Here is an 11,345-nt window from a genome sequence, read left to right on the forward strand (position 1 = left end):
GTTTATTAAAAGGAGGTAAGTGTCCCTAGAGAAAAAAATAGTGCAAGGTTAGGGGAACTGGAAATGTGACTATATAGTGGGTGGGAGGTGCTTGCAACTTTAAATAAGAAGGTCCTGATGGGCACCATTGAGAAACTGACATTTCAGCAAAGACTTTAAAGAGGTGGCCGGGGGTCCACGTGGGTTTCCAAGGAAAGAGCATCCCAGGCAGAGGGAACAGCCAGTGTGAAGGCACTAAACAGGTATAATACCATAAACAAGGAGGCCAGCGTGGCAGGAGATGAGGTTGTGAGGTGACAGAAGCGAGATCACGTGGGCTTTGTAGACCACTGTACACTTTGGATTTTATTCTGAGTGAGATGACAGCCATTAGAGTAGAGTAATAACTCACTCTTACCTAGGATTTTAAAAGACCTCTCTGGCTGTTTTGTTCTGCAGGAGTGGAAATGAGCAGCCCACTTAGGAGGACACTGCAGTAATCCGGGAGTCAAGGGGGTGAGGGGATAGACAGGATGGTGGTTCATATCAGGATGGTAGCTGGATTCTGGATTTATGTTCAAGGGAGAGCCATTAAGATTCCCTGACAGACCATTTAGACTTCCAGGATATGGAATGTGAGAGAAAGCAATGAGTCAAGGATGACTCCAAGGTTTTGTCTTGGGCCATTAGAGCTGCCATCAACTGATCTGGGGAAGAGTGGGTGTTGAATTGGCTTGAGAGGGAAATAGCAGTTCAGTGTTTGACCAATTAAGCTTGAGATGTCTATTAGGTTTCACCTGGGAAGGTTGAATAGACAGTGGATCTATGAGTCCAGAGTTCAAGACAGTAGTCTGAACTGGAAGTAAAAAATTGAAAGTAAGCTACATATTGATGGTATTTGATGTCATGAGGCTGGATGAGACCAAAAAATGAAAAAGGAGAGAAGAGCACCAAAGAGTGAGCCCTGAGGCACCTCATTTATTGGTTCATTTATAAGGAACCAGCAAGAAAGCCTGAGGAGCAAACATTTAAGTAGAAGGAAAACTAAGGATGCGGTAGCCTGAAAACCAAGTGGAGAATATGTACCAAATCTGTTGATAGGTCCAGTAAGAAGAGAAATAAAAACTGACCATTGGATTTAGCAAAGTGAAGGTCATTTATGATTATCTTGACAAGTGCAGTTTCAGTGGCAGTGGAGATGAAAGGTGAATGGAGTGGACTGAAGAAAGAATGGGGGAGGAAAACTGGTCACAGGGAGTCACAGAGGACACCTTCAAGGTTCTGCTGCAAAGGGAAGAGAAATGGTACAGTAGATGCAGGGAAGGTGGTTTAAAAACAAAGGGCTATTAATAGTTTCAAGATACGGTAAGAGCTGATATACCCAGCATTCTCTCAACTATTAATACTACTGAGACTAAAATACTATTTAAAAGCACATCATTGGGGCTGGCCTGTTAGCTCAGTTGGTTAGAGAGTGGTGTTATAACAATAAGGTCAAGGGTTTGGATCCCTGTACCAGTCAGCCACCAAAAAAATCCAAACCAAAAAACAAAAAAGTACATTATTGTACTTGACGATAAATTTTGCACACAATGATCTAACCACTTTATAATTATTCAGTGTTTAAAATACAACGTGGGCAAAGCTTTAAAATTTGATAACACCGAGTCTTCTCAAGGATATGAGCAAACTGGTCCTCTAACATACCACGAGAAGATAAACTGGTCCAGCCTTTTTGGAGAATAATTAGTATCAAAAATTTAAACGTGATCACTCTTTAACTCAGATAAAGTCCTACAGAAATACATGTGCACATACCTAAAGATGTCATATAAATATCAGTAAAGTTTGCTTGCAATTGTGAAAAATTCCAGAGAACCTAATAAATCCATTTGTAGGAGAATGGCTAGTTAACAATGGTATACCATGCAACTACTGTTAAACAGATGTCCAAAATCTATGAGGTTAAAAAAAAATAACTGCAGAGCAAATCTTATCCAGGTAAAAGAAAATATGCATACCTATACAAAGAATACTTTTGAAAAAATACACACAAAAAACTTAATGGTAGTTGCCTCTGGGGAGTTAGAATAGGGAGAGAAAAGAAAGGAAAACTTTACATTTTATCTTAGAGCTCTAAATATTTGAATTTTTACCATTAGAAATAATTTTAAATATACAGTGAAAGTTTAAATATAGTTTAAAATCAACTAAATAAATATACTGTAAAGAACTGGAATGGGCTGGCCGATTAGCTCAGCTGGTCGGAGTGCAGCATTATAACACCAAGGTCAAGGGTTCGGATTCCCATACCAGCCAGACACCAAAAAAAAAAAAAAAAAGAATTGGAAGAAACATAAAACAAAGAAGCTTACAACCAAATGACAAGACAATCCAATAAACTAAATGATATTTATGTAAGTTTAAGACAAAAAGATATAGTAAGAAAATGTATTGACACACACATGCACGCATGCATGCGCACCTACACACACACGAAGAAAATATGTTACTGAAAGTCCCTTGAACACAAGAGGCATAAGTGGCACCAGCGAAGTTCAAAGCAGGCAGGTATAGTAGAAATGTCCACTTTAATATAAGAGATAAGACTATATGGGGTGGTATTTTATGTCTTGAATAGGTCATGCTGTCTTATAAATCCTTTACCTTTCCCAATTCACCAATTCACTGTTCATTAAATACTAGATCCAAGGAGGTGGCCCTTGGCTCATAAAAAAATCCTTCTACACAAGGGCTGCCTCTGCCCAAAGCCACCCCATCCCGGGGTATTCACTAGAGTCCCCACTACTACTGGGAGCCACTGTAAATAAAAATGTTGGAGCTTTAAGACAATATGTAATTTCTGAAGTAGAAAATACTGTTTTTAAAAAAATCAGGAGCACCGGGGCTGGCGGGTTAGCTCAGCTGGTTAGAGCACAGTGTCTGTAACACCAGGGTCAAGGGTCTGGATCCCTTACCCACCAGCTGCCCAAAACAAAAACAAAAAACAAAACAAAACAAAAGCAGGAACACCAAGGTCAAGGGTTCAGATCCACATACTGGCCAGTTGCAAAAAAAAAAAAAAAGCAAGAAACTGACAACTGACCTCAGGTAAGACCAATTTATTTGACAGTCCTTTGTACTAAACTGTCTTTTTCTTTAGATCATTTATTGTGGGCTGGGTGGACTCCTAATCACTGGACCATAATTCATTAATGTTATCAAGAATTCTTTTTTAAAAAAACGTCCTTGTATCATATTTTTTCACACTTAGCCAAGAGCATCTGTTCTGAGATTTCTGGGTGGGGTGGAAAGGTGCAGGGAGTTTGAGGGTAGAAAGGGGTAACAAAGGGCAAGGAAGCCAGCAGAGTCTGGTGGACACAGAGGATATGTGCAGAAGTACAGAAAGGTCAGTTCTGCCTACGCCTAGACCTCAGTCCAGGAATGAGGAAGGGAACATCTCGACACCTGTTTTCCTCCATCATTACCTGAGCCTACAGCTTCCACAACCGAGAACAGACCAGTACAATAACATTATGAGTGAACATTTATTTATGCCCCACCTTGTTTCAAAAAGGAGTTAAAGCAGCTTTACAAAAATGCATACGAAGGACTCAAACAGATACTTCTACACCAATGTTCAGTGCAGCATTATTCACATGAGCCAAAAGGGGGAAACAAATCAAGTGTCCACCAACAGAGGAGTGGATAAATAAACTATGGTTTACATACAATGGAGTATTATGCACTCATAAAAAGGAATGAAGTTCTGATACATGCTAAGTGAGAGAAGCCAGACAGTACTGTATGATTCCACTTCTATGAAATATCTAGAACAGGAAAATTCATAGAGACGGGAAGTAAATTAGAGGTTACCATAGGATGTGGGAGAGTGAGTGTGAAGGAGAGTTACTGCTTAATGAGCATACAGCTTCTGTTTGGGGTGATGAAAAAAATTGGAAATACTGATGACTGCATTAACACACTGTATTTGACACTGCAGAACTGTAAACTTAGAAGTAGTTCAATGGTAAATGTTATGTTATGTACATTTTTATATATTTTACTACAATTTTAAAAGTAATAAAAAAAAAAAGTGTAAGAAATAAAATTTAAAATAAGTGGAGAGATAAATTGAGACCGAAGGTTAAATAAGTGTCTGTAGGCCCCACAATTTTTAGCACGGTTCCATGTAAAATATATTCCAAGCAACAAATAGTTGGCTTACAGATGAACCTTAAAAACAACTTGCTTCCAAGTTAAAGATTATCAAAATTTAGCTTTCTAGCAACAATCACCCTGAAAATCTGAACTTCTATTAAGTTGGATGGCTGCCTTTCACCTAACTTAAGATGCAAGACTGCCATTGTGTGGCAAGTAAAGGAAGCTGTAGGTTTTTTTCCAGTACAAGACAAACTGAAGATTCCTTTTTAAGAGCTTCTAGGAACTAGCCAATATCTAAACCCTTTCAAACTCTAGTACAGATAAGTACTCTAGATTAGCCAGAATATTCGATTGATCAGAAATAGCTCATTTATTCCTCACTTCAACAGATAACAAAGCACAGTAATTCAAAAGACTTATCAAAAAACTGAATTTCAAACAATATTGCTAAGAAAGCTTCAATATGTATTTTGGTAAACTAAATATCATATTTGCAATGTTAGTCTTATATTCCTGAAACAGACCATTTCAGAGGGAAAACGTGTAAAATTTCATACCTCAACAGCCATCTTTTAGCTGATGCTATCTAAAGGGTGCACAAAAGTTTTTAGAAAAGATTATACCTTGTAAACGTTGCTAAAGCCAAGGTTCTAAGAAGCAGGAAAATGAATATTAGTTTAAATAAGCATCATATTCAAAAATAAGAGATTTTTATTTTGCCATAGTGCCTACCATGGTACCCTGGACAGTGCAGATGTTCAATAAATATTTATTGGAGGGAAAAACAAACATTATTTGCATGGTCAATGATCAAACAGCAGATGTCTAAACCAGGATTGGTGCCCTACGGAGACAATGTAAAAAATAAAAAATGTTCACCAATTTCACAAATAAATCAAGAAATAAACGCAACTTTAAACAACTAAGTACAATTTTTCACCTATCAAGTGGTAAAAAAAAAAAAAAAAAAAATTAAATTTATAGTATCAGTAAGTGGGGCAAGGATATCAGCAAATGACTTTCACCACATTGGTGGTGGGAACATAAACTGATACAGCATTTTTGCAGGGTAAATTGTCAGGGTAATCAATCCACATGTTAAATGTACATACTCTTTGACTCAGCAAATCCATCTCTAGGAATCTACTCTACAGAAATACAAACATTTGTATGCAAAGTTAAATATACAAAGATATATCGCTGCAACTTTTTAGAAGGGTAAAAATGTCAGAAACAATCTAAATGTCCATTAATACCAAAATGGCTTCAAAAAATAAATTTAAAAAAAAATACAGAAATGGATGAACTATGACCTATTCACACTATGGAATATTATATAGCCAAAAAATGAGGTAAAAGTGTAGGAGCCAAACGGAAAAAAGTGAAATGATATTTTATATTATTAAATGTAAAAAGAAAGTTACAGACCCACAGGTATATCTCATTAGACAAACAAACGAAACAAAAAAACTACATGTGCGCGTAATATGGGTAATATGCATCACATTTATTTCTTGAAGATGAGAGGAGCTTTTACTTTGTAAATTTCTTATGTATCACTTGCAATTCTTTTTATAAAGAATTCTTAAATTAAAAAAAGTAGGAAAAAACATCAAAAATTATTCTTAATGGCGGTCTATTTTTCCTAACGTAAGAGAATTGAAGAGCAGTTAAAATATTTTAGGACAACTGATAATTTTAATAACTTTTCCTCTTACAGAATTAAAATTGTACTCATGGCCTCTTAACATAAAAACAGTATAGCTACAATCAAGTCACCAAGCTCTGAGCATTTCATAATCCCTATTGGTATAAAGCACATACTGGGTCATTAAGATCATAAAACATTTGCCAATTAAAAAAAAAAAAAAAAAGCTACAATCGTCAAGAAAAAACAACAACAACTTATACTAGAAAAACCAAATTCATTGTGAGACCCTAAAATAATCTATCATCTGTAATCTCCAAATCCTGTAGAACAGTGATTTTAAAAAATTGGGGGTGGGAGAGTAATTGGGCACTTAAGACCCCTCCATTTAATCTTTGGAATGAAGACTTCCTCACACAACACAGCCACTCTCCAAACCTTCCCCCATCCATGCATGTAATGAGAAAAGTTACCTGCAAGTCATATAGTCTACATTTGAGAAGTATGAAAACAGAAAAAAATATTGGGAGGTGCTATACATATAGAGAATACTAACTAAAATTTTAAGCAATGATGCATATGTGCAACAAAAGCCCTTAAAGGGCTGGCCCGTGGCTCACTTGGGAGAGTGTGGTGCTGATAACACCAAGGCCATGGGTTCGGATCCCTATATAGGGATGGCCGGTTAGCTCACTGGGAGAGCGTGGTGCTGACAACACCAAGTCAAGGGTTAAGATCTCCTTACCGATCATCTTAAAAAAAAAAAAAAATCTGCTTTTAGTAGAAAAATAACACAGTAACCAATCTCAACATAGGACTTGGTTTGCAATCCCCACACGATCGCTAGCCACCTAACTAAATAATTGCTTCATCTCTCCATGGGTGAAGGTCCTCACTTATCAATGAAGACAAATGATTTCTAAGGTTTCCTGTACAGGAAAATTCTATAATTCTACCTTTTCCACACAAGCAGGATAAATTCTATCCTAAAATATTCAGTATTTAAAATAGAAATGTGGCTAGAAAATGAAAGGAAAAAGACACTTTAAACTACATAATAAATTTCTCCTACTGTCCCTAAGGTCCTGGTTGCAGGACTCTAAGGGATGCAAAATCTGATCATGTTAAATCATTTTAAATTCTCTTCAAAATAACAAGAGCTGAACACTAAACAGTGTCTTAAACTTCCCCCCTCAAAGAAATATAGCCATAAATTAGATTATTTAATGAAACTTTAGTATTTAAAAACAAATCTTTCAAAGATAATGATCTTATTAAATTTGATTATCCTGTTCATTCTTTCATTAATCAACCAATATGCTAAGCACCTACTATGTGTCAGGTATTGTCATATTTTAGCTTCTTTCCAGTGTCTCAAATAAAAGTCAAAGAGTATAAGAATCTTACCAACATGGCCTCCTCCAATGGTGTATGTCTTCCCAGATCCAGTTTGTCCATAGGCAAAAACAGTTGCATTATATCCCTCAATGAGTGACAACACGAGGGGCTTTACGCATGTATTATAAACTTCATCCTGAGTGGAAGTTTTGCCAAAAACAAAATCAAAAGTAAAGACTCTGTCTTTCCCAATGATAATCTGCGTGGTGTTTGGAATTACTCTCACACAAACTTGATGATTATGAAGAACTTTGCAAAGTGGAGGTCTAATTCTTACAGCAACTTTTACTGGTATTTCTTCCATGGTAGATTAGATTTTACTAAATAGATTTTCTACTTAATGTTCAGTATCTAGTGTGAGAGACATCCATTTTACGTAAGATCTGGACTCCTGTGTATCAAAATAAAAAAACAAATTTTAATTATTCACTCCTCTTATCCTAATAAACTAACCACCTCTAAAGCAAAGTCAACTAGAGCAGGTTTTGCTCCAATATAAAATAGTTACAAAGAGTAAATCTGTTTGTTAAAGCACGTCATTAATTTTTAGATGAAATAATTTGATGTCTGGATTTATTTCAAAATAATCTAGGTGTGGAGGGGGCTACAAGTTGGTAAATGATGAAGATAAGTAATAAATACATGGGATTCCACTGTGTCCCTATTTCTATATTGGCAATTTTTCCCTGTTCACTATTCTAAATATTGAATAATAAGGGAGTTAGAAAACTAAGGCAAGGAGGGCTGGCCAGTTAGCTCACTTGGGAGAGTGTGGTGCTGATAACATGAAGGTCAAGGGTTCTGATCCCCTTACTGGCCACCCAACAAAAAAAAAAAAAGGAAAAATGAAAAAGAAATTAAGGCAAGGAAATAATTAAGAAACTGTACACATGTGTTAAAAGTAAACATCTATACTAGATTTTATAGCTATGTATTGAAAAATAGCATTTCTTCTTTGCCACAAATATTAGAAAAAAATCCGTGAAAATAGTTTTAAGGACTTCTATAAATCAATATAAATTTAAAACTAAAATTTTTATTCAAAACAATCAAAACTAACAGAAAAACTGCTTTTTCCATTCCTAAATATTATGTCATACTTATTCCTGAAGATCTCTGACAGAATACATTAAAAATTAAATTGGTAACTACAATTACAATAAACACCTGAAAAATAAATTAAGAAAACAAGTCCATTTAAAATAACATCAAAAAGAATAAAATACTTAGAATAAACTTGACAAAAGATGAATAAAGCTTATACTCTGAAAAACCATAAAATATTGTGAAAAGAAAGTAATAGATGATCTAAATAAATGCAAAACATCTCATGTTCATGGACTGGAAGACTTAATATTGTTAAGATGTCAATATTCCTCAAATTGAGCTACAGAGTCAAGGCAACTCCTATCAAAATCCCAGCTGACCTATTTGCAAAAATTGATAACCTGATCTTAAAATTCATATAGAAAACCAAGGGACACAGAATAGCCAAAACAATATTGAAAAAGAACAAAATAGGAAAACTCAAACTTCCCTAGTTTTAAAACCAAGCAACAGTAATCAAGACAGTGTGGCACTGGCATGAGGATAGACAGTAGAATAGAACTGAGAATCCAGAAATAAACCCTCATGTTTATAATTGATTTCAATAAGGGTGCCAAGACAATTCAATCGGGAAGGAATAGTCTTTTCAACAAACGATACTGGGACAATGGATACCCATATGTAAAGAATGAAGTTGGACCCCCACCTCACATCATATACAAAAGTTAACCAAAAATGAATGACAGACCTAAATGTAAGAGCTGAAACTATAAAACTCTTAAAAGAAAACACAAGAGTAACTCTTCATGACCTTAAATTTGGAAATGATTTCTTAGATATAACATCAAAAGCAAAAGCAATAAAAAAAAAATAGATAAGCTGTACTCCACCAAAATTAAAAACTTTGTGCCTCAAAGGAAACCATCAAGAGAGTGAAAAGACAACTCACTGAATAGGAGTAAATATTTGTAAGTCATGTATCTAATAAAGGGCTTGTATCTAGAATATATAAAGAACTATTACAACTCAGTAATTTTTAAAAAGTTTTTAATGGGCAAAGGATTAAAAAGGCAGTTCTTCAAAGAAGATATATAAATGGTCAATAAGCACATGAAAAGATTTTCAACATCAGGGAAAAGCAATCAAAAACCGCAACGAAATACCACTCCACACACACTAGCATGGCTGTAATCAAAAAGACAGATCATAATAACTGTTGATGAGGATGAAGAGAAATTGGAACTCTCATACCCACCTAGTGGGAATGTAAAATAGTATAGCTGATTTGGAAAACAGAGTGGCAGTTCCTCAAAAAATGAAACACACAGTTATCAATTGACCCAAGAGAAATGAAAACATATGTTTGCATAAAAACTTGTACACGAATATTCAATCTTGGTAGGATAAGTTAACAACACATAAAAGCCAAAAAAAGTAACCAACAACAAATCTATGATAAGATTCAAGTGCAGATAGAAAGTAATCAGTTTGCGGTGAGATTAGGCTCTTTGGAGAAGCAGTGTCTTGAACACTATCATTAAATAACCTAGCAGACTACTAAGATGAAATAACAGCAATGGAAATGTTAATGACATATTTTACATTCACTAGCCTTTAAAAAAAACTCTGCAGCAATACTTTGCATTTATAATTCTTTTAGTGGATAGTCCAAAGAGGATCACAACAACACCAAAAAATTTACATCACTCTACCAAGAGCCTACTGAGAGTTAAAAAAAAAAAAAAAAAAAACTGGTCCCTTGGGCTGTAAAATCCCAAAACATAATCAACAAACTATCTTCAAAGACCAAAACAAAGAGATCCACCTAACCTTGGCAGTTTTAATCATTGTAATGAAATTCTGCACTGAAAAAAATACTCATATGTACGGTAAATACTTTCCTGGATCTGAAAGGACTCTACAATCATTTGGTACTGGAAATTTTAACAAACTATAGAGATGCTGTCTGAGTCGATTCTTCCAAATGTCTCTAAACACTTAAATGTAAAGTTTTCTTAAATGTAAAGTTATCATACAGATTAGTTTCTTTTATTTGTTTCTTTTCTTTCTTTTTTGCCATCACCTTAAAGCAAAAGTCATGGTTTGTGTTAAGCCAGACCTGCTTCCAACGAAATTGCTAATAAAAAATGCTAAAAGAATTGGGAGATTTCCACATTCTTGGTTTTTATAATGAGTGTCTATAAACAATTTGGCTATTAAAGGTCATTGAAACTCACCTATTCTAACCATTAAAAAGTAACAGTAATGGTCCATAGTCATATAGTTTGTAAAAAATCAATATAAATAGTTTTTTTTAAAAAAAATCCATAGCACTAATACTTCTTTATATTCTAATCAATTACCGTCATCAGAAACATGCATTATGTCATCAACGTTTTATAAAAAGGTGAAACCTGATTGGCTGGCAATATTTCGGCATACCCGATGGGTTTGTGAAATCTGAGCAAAGGCAAGACAAGTCTTTAATCCTTGATGCCGTGTCACTGGTCAGGAATGGGTGTCCCCAAATACCTTGCCATCCTGTGCCCTTGGTTTCCCAGAAAACAGGTCTGTCTAAAACGTGCGGTTTGTCATTTTTTTCATAGGAGAGTTCCCAGCAGATGGATATTGGATCGCACAAGCATTTTAGCAAAGGCCCCAGATTTGGAAAGAAGACGGGAGTAAAGAAGAGAAAATACAAAGATTTTAACAATTGCGGGCGGTGTTATTTAAAGGGTGTCCCAATGAGACTCTGGGCACCTTTCTCTTCCTCCATCGTCACCCGCCTGAGGGGAGGAGGGGCCTGAGGACGCGCTTGGACGCGCCGAAGTTTCAACGTCTCCGATGCGAACAGGAGGCCTGAGACAAAGCGGAGCCCTCGGTGACGGTGGCCTCCCCGACCCTCTCCACAAACACCAGACAGTCCGGGCCCTCCTCAGCGCGGCTTGCTCGGCGGCGTTCTGCCCGTCCGACCCCGGGGCCTCCCCACCTCAGGGTACCCGGCTTCCGTCCGCAGGGGGCGCTCGCCCGGCCCAAGCGTCGACCCCACACCCGTTCCGGCGCCCTCCGCGGCCTCGCCGGCACCCCAGCCGCCTCCCCGGTGCCCCTC

General features: G+C 36.4%; 1 protein-coding gene across 1 annotated transcript in view; it reads right to left on the reverse strand.

The window, feature by feature from the left end:
- The window catches only part of LOC134368912 (kinesin-like protein KIF27), a 44,520-nt gene extending 37,027 nt beyond the window's left edge, over positions 1-7,493 (reverse strand). Inside the window, exon 1 of the mRNA XM_063085149.1 lies at positions 7,199-7,493. Within this exon, the coding sequence (XP_062941219.1) occupies positions 7,199-7,493 (295 nt within the window). The remainder of the gene's footprint in view (positions 1-7,198) is intronic.
- Positions 7,494-11,345: the final 3,852 nt, after the last annotated feature.

This window comes from Cynocephalus volans, chromosome Y, assembly GCF_027409185.1.
Source record: "Cynocephalus volans isolate mCynVol1 chromosome Y, mCynVol1.pri, whole genome shotgun sequence".
Lineage (NCBI taxonomy): Eukaryota > Metazoa > Chordata > Mammalia > Dermoptera > Cynocephalidae > Cynocephalus > Cynocephalus volans.